The sequence below is a fragment of the Curcuma longa genome, chromosome 7, assembly GCF_044706935.1.
Source record: "Curcuma longa cultivar G26 ecotype Majalengka, Jawa Barat chromosome 7, ITB_CL_G26_1.1, whole genome shotgun sequence".
In the NCBI taxonomy this organism is placed as follows: domain Eukaryota; kingdom Viridiplantae; phylum Streptophyta; class Magnoliopsida; order Zingiberales; family Zingiberaceae; genus Curcuma; species Curcuma longa.
Window position 1 is genome coordinate 4759586 of NC_133867.1, and position 13441 is coordinate 4773026.

The 13441-nt window shown below is 33.9% G+C and overlaps 2 protein-coding genes across 3 annotated transcripts; one reads left to right on the forward strand and one right to left on the reverse strand.

The window, feature by feature from the left end:
- The first annotated feature begins 10873 nt into the window (after nucleotides 1-10873).
- On the forward strand, nucleotides 10874-11266 carry LOC141832490 (protein S40-3-like). The gene has a single exon (XM_074719993.1). The coding sequence runs from the start codon at nucleotides 10874-10876 to the stop codon at nucleotides 11264-11266; it is 393 nt and encodes a 130-aa protein (XP_074576094.1).
- Nucleotides 11267-12042: 776 nt separating this feature from the next.
- On the reverse strand, nucleotides 12043-13423 carry LOC141831536 (HVA22-like protein f). 2 transcript variants are annotated; one of them, XM_074718915.1, is made up of 5 exons: nucleotides 13312-13423; nucleotides 12815-12841; nucleotides 12612-12734; nucleotides 12293-12536; nucleotides 12043-12184 (listed from the first exon to the last, which is right to left on the reverse strand). In XM_074718915.1, exons 2-5 carry the CDS (start codon nucleotides 12829-12831, stop codon nucleotides 12158-12160), a joined length of 411 nt encoding a protein of 136 aa, XP_074575016.1. In that variant the 5' UTR covers nucleotides 12832-12841; nucleotides 13312-13423; the 3' UTR covers nucleotides 12043-12157. The 2 variants fall into 2 exon arrangements, with proteins under 2 accessions (XP_074575016.1, XP_074575015.1); XM_074718914.1 differs by lacking the exon at nucleotides 13312-13423 and adding an exon at nucleotides 12927-13179.
- Between the last annotated feature and the right edge of the window lie 18 nt (nucleotides 13424-13441).

Sequence of the window (13441 nt, forward strand, 5' to 3'; positions counted from 1 at the left end):
TTGATATTCTAGCGACATTTCCTTAAACAAATCCAAATTGCGAGTAAAAAAAAAAAGTGCGAGACAACTATTCATTATTTATTATCTTCGTAATATTCTTCGTAATCTTCTTCGTAATCTTCATCTTCGTAATATTCTATCTTCGTAAGTTCTAAGCGGCTCGTCAGCGACAGCAAAACGGCAGCAGCATCGGGGTTGTTGACAGACTACTCGGCGGTAGCAGGCGCGCTGGCAGCGGCAGCGGCAGCAGACACTATTGCGGCAGCAGACGCTGCGGCAGCCGCGGCGATAGCATTGGCAGCAGCATCGGCGGCCTTTGCCGCCTTCTGCCACGCGGCTGCCGCGGCTGCCGCGGCAGCAGGCGCGCCGGCAGCGGCAGCGTCTGCCGCCGCGGCAGCAGCAGCGTCTGCCGCCGCGGCAGCAGCTGTAGACGCTGCCGCGCGGCAGCAGCAGCGGCAGCAGCCACGGGGTTGTTGACAGACACGGCAACCACGGATATAGCATTGGCAGCAGCGGCCGCCGCTGTTCTCACTTCAGGCGCGTAGAGAGCGGCAGCCGCGGCGATAGCATTGGCAGCAGTCGCGGCGATAGCATTGGCAGCAGCATCGGCGGCCTTTGCCGCCTTCTGCCACGCGGCTGCCACGGAGATAGCAGCGGCAATAACATCGGCAACAACATCGGCCGCCGCGGCAGACGCTGCTCTCACTTCAGGCGCAGCGGCAGCAGAGGCGCGCGCCGCCGCGGCGGCAGACGCTGCTCTCACTTCAGCCGCGGCTCGAGCGGAGTGAGTAGTGTATGGTAAGTTGACTTGAACATATACAACGTGTGCTTCCGTGTACTTTTGATATAAAGGATCAAAGCTTTTTTTTTCAATAACTACAAATATAATACTATTTATTTATTTTTGAGAATCATTCTTTTATTTAAACTAATTATAATAATAAATTTTATTTATCGCGAGAATTTCAAAATATACAATTCTAAAGTTTTTTCTTTTGGATAAATAAAGTAAGTGTAATTAGTCCAATAATTAGTTATCTATTATATATATATATAATAGATAACTAATTATCTATATTCTATATATTCTATATAGTTATATCCATATTAAGATTTAATTCAATTAGGAAGGTATCATAAATTGGATAAACCTTTTTCCTTGACTATTTAGTAAAGTCATGATTTGACTTTTTTTTTTGTGGACATTTTATACATAATGGATTTACCATGACTAACACTTGATATTCTTGTAGCATTTCTGGGGTCAGTTCTTCTTTAATATTTTTAATATTTTTTTATTTTTTAATAGGCCCGCGGGTTGGCCCGCCTAACCCGCGGCCCACCTTGAGTTGGGTTGGGTTGGAGATTTCCCAACTCGCCAAATTGGTGGGTTAGCCCGCCCCGGCCCGCCATATGATGGGTCCGCCATGGGTTAGCCCGCCCCGCTATGGATTGATCCGTTTGACAGCTCTAAACAACACTAAGAAGGAAGGAGAAGAAGAGGGAGTGGCTATAGGTTTTCTGGTGTTGGGATGGTGCTAGAATGATGCTAGAAGAAGAGGAGATGTTGTTGTTGTTGTTGTTGTTGCTGTTTTCAACTGGAACAATGGGGAAGAAGAGGAAAATAGAGGAAGGAGGAAGAGGGAGGGCTGCAGGAGAACTGAAGTGCTGGTGATGGGAGATTTTGGATTGATGCTGGAAGAAGAAGAAAAAGGGGAGGAGCAGAAGAAAGAAGAAAAGAAGATAGGGGAGGGGTGCATGCATGCTTGGCGTGCAGCAGTGGAAGAGAAAACACGAGGGAGAGAAAATTATCCCCAATTCGTCAAAAAAATATATTCCTTGATTTGATTTAACCCCCAATTGAACCTATTTAACCCATTTAAATTTGATTTAGTCATAAATTGATCAAATCAAATCAAATCCAAATCGACCCTGGTTCAAACCCACACAACCCTAATATCCACATTTATTTGATGGGTTCAATCCGAACCTAATTCACCTCAACTTGATGTCCAAATTCCATTTTTAAGGTACGTTCCAATTTAATTTATTTTGCTGATTCAAAATTTTATTAAAATATATTATTTTTTCAAAACATGAAAAAATTCAGTATTTAACAATTAAAGTTGGAAGGACAAAATGCTTGGGTGGGTGATTAGCTCCTAGAAGTATAGACTTAAAACTATCTGAATTTCTTCACTATTTTAAGTGTTCAAATGAAGTTGACAATGTGTTTGCTATATTGCTTTGGTCGTTCCATGTCCTTAATGTAGAAGAAAAACTAATCAAATTGCATTATAACTAATGTTTTGAAGGTCATGCAGTGTGCATAACAGAAATAATACATATAAAAGTTTTTTTTTTTGTGTACGAGTGCATATCAAAGTTTATGATCTAGAGGTGAAAATATTGAGTTGGTCATACGAGGTTATTAGCTAGGGAAGCTGAAAAGAAATGTTATAAAATGAGAGAAATATGGTCAAGGTGGTATGAATATGTTCATCTATGATGATTAATGTTTGTCATTATTCAAATTCATGGAATGCATAGTCTCACATGCCAATAAGCTAGGATTTTGTGGTGTGTTTACGAGTAAAAGGTAGCACACCCTAATGATTAGACATTTTCAAGATATTGGGCTCTACTGAATATTTGTCATTGTCATCCCACGTACGGCATGTGGTATCCATTGGATGACCTTCTTAAAGACTTCTTTGTTAGTTGCTTATGACAATCTACATGATTTTATATTTTTATGATAATGATTTCAGATTGAGAAGAGAGAAGAGAATTAAAACAAGTAAAATAGGAAGCTTTATAGTGCAGAAGGGTTGAAAAAATGAGAAATTACAACAAATATATAGGAGAGACAAGAACAGGTTTAAGAATGAATTGAAGTTGGAAGGACAATGTGCTTCGATGTGTGATCAGCTCCTTAAAATGTAGACTTAAAACCATCTCGATTTTGACCAATATCTTAAATGTTCAAATGAAGTTGACAATGTGTTTGTTATATATATTGCCTTAATCATTCTATGCCCCTTAATCTGTTTGAAAAATCAATAAAACTGCATTTTAACTAATGTTTTGAGGGTCAAGTGTTGATCATAACAGAAATAATACACATATTTTTGCCCAGGTATTTATTTATGTACTAGGGGTGAAGATATTGATTTGGTCGTACAAGGTTACTAGAGGAGATGAAAAGAAATGTTCTTGATATTGAATAAGCTAGCTAGGTGCAGCCAAAGTAGATAACATGAGAGAATTTTGGTTAAGCTAGTATGAAGATGTTAATGTACGATAAATAATGTTTGTCATTATTGAATTTAATTATGTTTATCATTTAAAATGTGTTGGGTAATGATGTAGTACGATAGATGAACAAGTGAATAAATCCCGCACAGAGGAAAACTCTCTCACATAGAGAAAAATAAGTTGAAATTATTATTGACCACAAGATGATAATTATTACGCATGCAGACTCTAAACCTCTTTTATAGATGCAAAGCAAATGAGAAAATAAATAATTCAAATTAGATAAACATGCATGGAAAATACAATAATCCTTAATTATTTATCAAAAGGTAAAATACTGCAATTGTAAATTACCAAATAATAAAAATTGAATTTAAAATTTAATTATAGATGCACTATTCTCTAATGTATTTTCTTTAATTATAGATGCACTATCGTCGAATTATTCTTCAATTTATTTCTTCAACTATGTTTCTTTTCTACATTGTCCATTTTCTTCTCTCCATTACATAAAAGAAGCTAAAAGAGAAATTGACTTAATATAATTAAAAGAGATCTAATGACCAATATATTACTAATAACATGACTTTAGATAGGTCTCAATGATGATATAGTATCTCCAACATTGAATAGGCGGGATATATAGTTTTTATTTTTATTGTTGTTCTTTAATCTATTATTTATTCTTGTCATGGGAAAATTATTAAGCTAAGTAATCCACTCAACTATGTTTGTTAGTATTACATGGTATTTAACTATTTATAAGTAGGACTTTCATATGGGCAATCAAGTTTTGAAATCTCGGGTCATACCGGTGTTTTGGCCTTTGATTGGATAGATACTTTTTTAGTATCATGTTGGCATTTTGATGTATGGTGTCAGTAGCGAATTTGAGGTGGTAGGAGGAAACAAATAAGGAAGAAAAAGATAAGATAACCATATAGTTAATTCAATGGTTGAGAATGCTATGATTTTGATATTATTTTATATGGAGATAAATTACAAAAAAAAAGTTTTCTCAATTTTAGCATCCCAAGGTGTGTTAAGTTTTGGTATGAAATGATACCAGTCGACATGATCAACACAACATAGGAGATATTATCTCGTGTTGATTAATTTCAACTTTTGGTAACTTATCAAAATGATAAGTTTTGACTGTTTCACTCAGCACTATATAAGATTTCAAACCATGTGTATATTTAGGTCCCTAACACTTCCCCTCAAATTGGCTTATTCAATTTGTTGCATATATACTCAATTATATGATAGATCTTTAAGTGTTTGGTCCATGAATTTGTTAACTAATAACTAAAGTTGCCAAATTTTGTAGCAAATATTGTCCTTTTCCTCTCATAAGGTGACAATTAATATATGTGGTTTGTTCCTCATGAAATACTAGATTAGGGGCTATGTACATAAAAACTTGATTGTCATATATTCATTGTACAACTACATGATATGTTAGGAGCGTGTTATAGCTTGGTCATCGATTGGTTAATATTCTACATAAACTCACATGTAGTTAGGGTAATAATCCTATATTATGCCTTTACACTTCCTAGCTGTAATAGTCTGCTTTTTTGCTTTTCCATGAAATCAAATTACCTCTAAGAAGAACGACATCTCCCCCCCCCCCCCCCCCCCCCCTCCCCCCCCCCCCCCCCCCCCCCCCCCCCCCCCCCCCCCCCCCCCCCCATATGGGCCTTTTATCCATAGGTCAACCTACCAATATATATACGGGAAAAAAATTCATTGGCTATCAAATTTTCTATCGAGCCATGAAAAAGATTCAACAAAAGAAAAAAATAAATTGATTATTTGTTTTACGTCAAACAATATGTAGAGTAACTCCTGATATAGCAGTAAAAGTAAAATGCGTAGGCGGATCGACTCATCAAATTCCTATTGAAAGATCTACACAAGGAAAAGCATTTGCCATTCATTAGTTTTTAGGGGCATCTCGAAAACGTCAATATATCTTACAATCTAAAGGTGACCTCAATCCTCATATAAATGTCCTTTCCATAGTGTTCTTTATGTACCATAAAATTCTAAAGGTTGTCCTCAAATGATCATGACATAAGACCTCAATAAACTGTCAATTTTGCTCACTATGAATTACATGTATCATCTTGTAATTGTAACCATTAGGTAGTTCCCTAACCAATCTTCTACACATCCACTATCATGATACCCTCCAGACAGCAACTGAATGATCAAAGTAGATCAACATGTTGAGGGGTAAAATGGTAGTATTGATGTGATGTCATCCTTAACATCCTCATATAAACATAGTGGAACTTGAGGTGCCTCCAAAATTTGAGTCTTCAGAGACCCCAACTGATTGAACCATATGAAGAAATATAACAATGAGGAGCTTGTGAAAATGATCTTGTATAACTTTAATATCAGATCTGATTGAGAAGATATCTTGAAATCATTATCGTGTCTAACTACTGAAGTTAGAAGAGAGTAGAGACTATCAATCACATTGTAGGCTTGAGATATAGTGCTCATGTATTGATCGTGAGACTATATCCAACTCTCATAGTATGAGATGTACTAGAATAGGCTCATGATATCAAAATCAATGGACTGCTAAAGGGGGTCGAATAGTTGTGCATCAATACACTACTAAGAGGCTTTGGTTGACTCAAGAATCTTAATGGCTCAGGTGGTTAAATGCTCTAAGTGACCTTGGACCATGAACTAAACATGAATAGTTGTAGCTCATTAAGCATACTTTTTCTCCTTCGACTTCTTTGTGGTAATTATCATAGAGACCAAAAGGCCAAAAAGGCTGACGGTGAGTGGTAATTGAGAAGCAGTTAAGGATTACAAGACTTGGGATCGAAGGTAGTTCTTGAAGAATTCCCCATACACGACTAGTGAAGTTGCAAAGGAAAAATAGCTAATGTGGAGGATCTTTCTTCACTATGGCAGAATATTCAGGTCTAGATTAATCCAGCACACAGGTGTCTCATATCCAGTTTACTTTGCAGATGGTATGGTAGGATGCTTGTGTGAGCTAATCACATGGAGCTAAGGGCCTCTCTGTGATCTAGCGGCCACAGTAGCAGCCGACTACGACAAGTGTTGGGTAGTATAGGGAAGCTGAATGAATGACGATCCTGGCAGATGTTTTACTTGATGCAACTGGGCTACTGTCTTTTTTGGTTCTGCATGGAAAGGAGGTGGTCAGAGTTGAGAGCTAATGTTGTGGATTGCTGCTTTTACTGATGGATCAAGATGGTGTGATGCCCTCAAGATAGTTGGTGGAAGCTGAGTGTCTGATAATGTTGCTCAATGGGGGGCACTTTTGCTACCAATGGATGGGTGCTCGATTGGTTTGCAAGCAGGAGATTCTCGCTGTGAACAATTGAATTGCAAGCAGGAGAAGTGTGTCAGGACTGCCAGCATTTCACTAATGAAGATTTCATTTCAATACCATATTATGATGGGGAAATTATTAAGACTTGATATCCCAAGTGGTCTCTTCTACCTATATTTCTTATTCATCAATGAAAACTTACCCTTTATACTTGTACCATATGGAATCATTGGGATGAGAAAGGCTCAGGTATCACAACGACGAGAAAGGCTTAGATTTGATACTCTGGTACCTTTACCTATGTTTATTATTCATCAATAATTATCCTTTACACTTTGTTATATAGTATGTACAAGTAGGTCCTAGTAGTAGTATTTACAATTAGGTCTCTGGCACTCACAATCTCTTTTGTGTATGTTACTCTAATAATAGATGTATAAATTAGTGTTTGAGTCTTTTTACATTACCCAAAACAAACATGCAAATAAGTTTTTGAATAGCAGATCATAATAAGCTTACGCTTTTTTTTTGGAGCTTGTTTCTAACATGGTTAAGAGGCTTGTAAATTCAAGGTTAGCCAACTTGGTAAGAGCTTAACTTGACAATCTTTTTTTTTTAAATCTGGTACACCAGTTTTCATGCTCCAACTGAATTAAGGTCAATGTGACTTTTGATGCCCTAATATAGTTCAATTTCGAAACAAAGTAAGGACGGGACGAAAACAAAGCAAGGACGGAATTTACAGAAGTCAAAATAAGCTTCTTTCAAACTATTTATGGATCTTCAGTTGAAATTCCTACACAGAATGATGTAAATATGTCTTGATGTCTAATGCTTCAAATTTATTGGCTATTCATGTACACTCATTTTGTCTTTCATGTTATGAAGGTAATGATATTAGCAGTGCTACCAAGTTATATAGGATCTTCAGAAGCAAATTATGCCAAAAATCTTTTACGTGTCACAGTCCTCCTTCAATATATTCCACGACTAATTAGATTTATTCCATTGCTCGGCGGGCAGTCTGCAAGTGGTTTCATCTTTGAATCAGCATGGGCAAACTTTGTCATTAATCTTCTTATGTTTATGTTGGCTGGGCATGTAGTGGGTTCATGTTGGTTAGGTCTTGAATATTGATATTTTCAGGAATTTATAATTCTTTTTATAGGAAGCTGTCAACATTCCTTGTAAATATAATTTTATAATTTTTCTCTTTATTTTCGTAGACTGATAATTTTATCTTGAGATTTCATGATGAATTGTGCTATGCTAGTCCTACTCCAACTTCATATTAATACCTACTTAATGATATTTATGCTTATCCATCAAAAGCAAGCCTTGCTCTTTTTTGGCTTGCACGGGTACACTAATATGGATTTATGGGAAATATAAAAAAGTGATAAAATTACATTGTTTCAGGAACATTATGACAAATTTGACGTAGTAATAATTTCAAAATAGATTATGCAATTTAGAAAATGGAGGAGTATTGTTAGGTATAAAACTAAATTGATTGCTAGCAGGTCTAATTATTTTTAAGACTTCTCTGAAGGAATTTTGACTTGTAGAGAAAAGTTGATTGTGAAATAATAATCTTCAATTTATTACTTTTTCTCACTTGTGTAATTTTAGAAAACAATTAAGTGATTTATTTCCAATAATTTGTGCAAATTGACAAATACATAAATGGGTTCTAAGTAGAATTTATCAGAGGAACCAATTTAATAGTAAATACTTATATTGCAATCGTTGTTCACTTGCTTTAAAAAGTGATACTTTTATCATTTAGAAGCTTGTTTAATTTTTGCATAATTGAACACTATCTTCTTGATGAAATTGGTGTGAGTTTCTGCTCTTTTGTGCATGCATGTTTAAATCTGTCCTAGATCCATCATCCTAACCTTGGTTCAAGTTATGATATATAACCTTGGTTATGTGATTACCAGGTAATCACATAACCAAGGTTATGGGGCATAAAACATAATCTAATGTTGTTTGGTTTACTTTATTTATTTGAAGGGAATAAAACATAACCAGTTTTATATTTACTATATTACCCTTCATTCAATTATATTTTAATATAATTCATTAAATTAATAAGTATAATTTTTTAATTTTATTTTAATAAAAAATTCATTAAAATAATAAATATAATTTGTTAATTTTATTTTTTAATTTTTAAAATAAATTTATATATATATATATATTAATAAAATAATTTATTAAAATAATTATTTTAATAAAATAATTCATTAAATTAATAAATATAATTTCTTAATTTTATATTTTTTAAATTTAAAATAAATTTATATTTCTTTAATAAAATAATTTATTAAAATGATTATTTTATTAAAATAATTTATTAAATTAATAAAGATAATATGATAATTTTATTTTAATAAAATAATTTATTAAAATTAATTATTTTAATAAAATAATTTATTAAATTAATAAATATAATTTGTTAATTTCATTTTTTTTAATTTAAAAAATATCTTTTAAAAAAATAATTTATTAAAATAATTATTTTAATAAAATAATTCATTAAATTAATAAATATAATCCATTAAATTTATTTTTTTTAAATTTAAAATAAATTTATTTTTTAAATTTAAAATAAATTTATTTTTTAATTTATAAATATTTAAATTAAACTTTATTGAATTAAATAATTTGATTTTAATTAGATTTCATAGTACCTTTTAATTGACTTAATTTTAAAATCGGAGGGTAATCATGGAAAAAATTTCGTTAGCGGTAATGTTGTATTACTTGGGAATCAATTATAACCTGAACCAAACAAGGTTATCAACGATAACCTTAGACAGATAACCAAGGTTATCAATGATAACCCCCAACCAAACACCCCCTTTATATAGTTCAAATTTCATATAAAATATTTCAATATATATTTTTAACTGAGCTAGACTATTTAAAATTTTTAAATTTTGACTTAATATATTAACCTAAAAATTTTGGCATTCTTTATTTTATTCTATTTATTTTCGCACCTCCATGAAGAATCTCTCTAGGATAATTTTTGACGAGCCCTCTGTATTAATCCCTACAAAAAAAAAGTTTTGTTAATGAGCTCAGGTCCAAGAAATCGATAGATTTTTAACCGTAACATAATTAACTAAATTCTTAAAACTTATAAAAATATGTTCCTTCAAACAAACTATAAGAAACAAACAATAATGACTACTTATGTTGATTAATTATTATTAATGCAATTATTTTTTCTTTAAAGACATCCATTCCCCAAGCGCGAAGTATGGTTGAGCAATCGGTTCAGTTCAAAATCAAATAAATTTAAAAACTTTCAAACTAACCGAAGTAAGAGCATACACAATAGACGATGCTCTAACGGGGTGTTATAACACCCCATTAGTGTTAAACACGATTGTGGAGGGGTGTTATAACGCCCCTCCAGTTGAACGCGTTTTTTTAATTTTTAATTATATTAATTAAAATGGTTAGTTTTAACCGTTTTTAACAAACATCTATTTTATTTAATAAATATATTTAAAAATTTTTAATATTATTTTTTAAAATAGTAAAATTATTATTTTAAAAGTAAGATTAATAATAATAATAATTTTAATATTTTAAAATATATTTATTTAATATGATATAATTTTAAAATGATTGAGTGGATGGTGAGACCCATAAATAATGAGTGTTAATGTTAAAAGGAATGTGGATTAAAGAGATATGTTGTTATAATGAGTATGTGGCAGTGGACTCCATACTTTTAATAAGGTGGAGGGTGTTATAATGGAAGTGAGTTGTGGATGCTCTAATCAAATTTTCTAACAAATTAATTGAACTTTTTAACAATTATATATTTTTATCAGATTTTAATTTTTAAATCGCGCTTTGAGAACGTGTGCTTGCTTGCTTATCAAATGCCTAGTAGCAACTCTAAATACACAAATCAAATTATTATTATTATTATTATTATTATTATTATTATTATTATTATTATTATTATTATTATTTAAAAAAATTGAAGCTTCTTGCATGGTTTACCTTCTTATAATTATTATAATTAATATTGTATTTGGTGGGCCAAGTGGAATATATGGAAACCTTGAGAAAGGATGATGGTGGCGTCCACGCCAAATTCATTCATATAATCAATCAATTAACATTTTTTCAGCTCATCGCAAGTGTGCTCATCAAGCTAGCTTCCTAGAATTACTTACTTTACCAAGAAACAAAGATCTATAAATACTTGCTCATTGATTTTTCTCTTTATAGTAGTTATGATTATATATCATGATGGATGAAGAGTTTATAGAGGTAGACATCTTGTGGCCCGAAGAGTACTATGATTCTCGAGAAAAAGCATTATTCATTGGTAATGAGTACTCAAGCCCATTGGAGTTTCGAGCTCATCGAAAGTCATCTGATCCGATCGAGATCCCTTCAAGAACTCAAGTTAGTCATTCTCGGAAGCTCAACTTGGTGCATGTTGGTGACTCAGACGATGACGAAGATGAAAACATTGATGGAAGCACAAGAAAAATGATCCCGCCGCATATCGTTATAGCTCAAAGAATCGCCAATGACATGGATTGCTTGTTCTACTATCAAAGGCCGCACAAAGATGGTCGGAATCTCACAAGAGTTAGAGACTCCATTCTAAGGATGACTGGATTTATAGAAATCTAAAACAATGTAATTTCAATGAATTAACTTGGAACAAGAGATCGAGGAATTAATTAATTTCTAGAGTTCAAACAATAATCTTTTATTTGAATTTGTTGCTTACAAAAGTGAAGATTCTTCTATAGAATCTTAGAGAGTGAACCCTAATTTGTCGATCGTATGTGTTGGGATGTAGAGGTTATCGAAAATCTTCGATAAAGGATTTAAACTTTTTTGATTCGGGATATCGAATGTGTATCCTTTGCTTCTTATGTTGTAGCGTTGGAATGTTTTATCTTATATCTTAGAATTGTAATAGTTTTATGATAATGTCTCGCTCTTAATACAAACTAAAAGATACATCAATCGGATCTAATTATCATCATCAATAAGATTACGATCGAAAATTTAATGCAACGGCAATCGAAAGGTTGACCTGAATCGAGAGTCAATATCATCACGTCTTACTTGTCGTCAGAGAAAGTCAAAAAATTCAAAGCCCCTAATATATAATTAATAAAATATATTTATGAGTTAAACATGTATCTCATCCATGGTACAAGAAATTTGATCAAGTAGTTTCTTCTAATTGATCAATGTTTATATATCAAATTCAATGAAAATAAATTTATCATACTTGTTCTGTGAGCGATGATCATCAACCCAAGTAACAAAGAGTTCATGTGATGCTAATTTTATAATTTGAAGATACATTACGAAACCAAATAAACATTAAGCGAGTGCGCGATCGATATCGAAAATATTTGATTATCAAGTCATGGATTGCAATTGAACTCGTACACAAAACTATTTACATTAGAATCAATTACAATACTCCAATTGATACAAGGTGAATAAATAGATCTTTTCCCCCAGAGATATTTGAAATTAGTTGAACATATTCTTCAATCCAATTTAGCGTTTCCTTGCTTCCCTTTCAGCCTGCACCAACAAGTATTCTGAATCAGATATCATCTAATTCTTTCATCTAAGTCGAGTTGATCGTAACGAAGACTAGAGACGATAACTAAAACATCAGCTAGTTCTTACAGCTTTGACGACTCGTTCCAAAGTTTGCGGCCCGTAGGTGTCGATAAACTGTTCGACTGATTTCCTAGCATCCAGGCTTGCCATTTGAACAACTCTTTGCTGCGCGGGATACTTTTGGCTGACATATCTCCCCAGTCTGATGTACCTTCGAACATGGTTTTCGTAGATGTAGGCTGCTCCATTGAACATAGGGAGCACCAGCCAGAGGCAGAACACAAGCTTCACGTAGGGCCAAAGAGGAAACCTGTCGAATGTGAAACATAACTTGAGTTGTGAAACTTAAACACCATACGTGTTGTGGAATCGGCTTGAGTATTACCAGTGCAACACTTTCCAGGAGGAGAGCTCAAAGAGAGTGATGAGTGAGTAGATCACCCAGTAGGTCAGCCATTGCTGGTCATCCACCGGAGAAGGGCTCTCGATTGCGCGCATCGACGCATATCTACAAGCACAGATAGAACAACACCAGTTAGTTCAGGTTGTATGGTAATTTGAGCACATTGGGATGGTTTGGCCACTTACAGAGGATACAGCAGCATCACTGCTGGGCTGATGCACAGAAGAAACAAAGCACAAACTGTCAGATTTGCAAGAACATGTATACATTAACCAAACTCTAATGCACCCAGGATACCCGATTAATGTGTCGAGATGCTTAGCTGCGGCGACTAGAACACCCATGATGATTCTATTACTCTGAGAAGGGTAGATTGATTGAGCTTAAGATGAAAGATGGTGAAGGGTGCAGCAGATGAGGAGCAAGTGATGAGATCTTAAGGAGGCTTCAATGAGAGTTGCAAACAAGATAGGTATCTAACTGTGGTCCTAGTTCAAGGCCTCCTTTACTTTGCTATGTGGTCAAGAAAAGCAGGGAGAAAGGAACAGGAAAGGCAAGGAATGAGGAAGAAAAGTAGGATAACTTCAAGCCAGGTTTGAATGTGTGGAATGAATTTAGGAAAAGATTCAAAAGAGAAATTGAATTGCTGATAAAACAGAATAATCAGAAACATATTCCATACCTTCATCGAATCCAGTAACCTCTTGTTGCTCCAGATCTTGAGTAGATGCTGATCCCTGCAATTGTTGAATAAGAATTTATTCCTGAGGAATAACCCATAGCTCAAATGTTTAATTTTTTAGTGCTGCTAT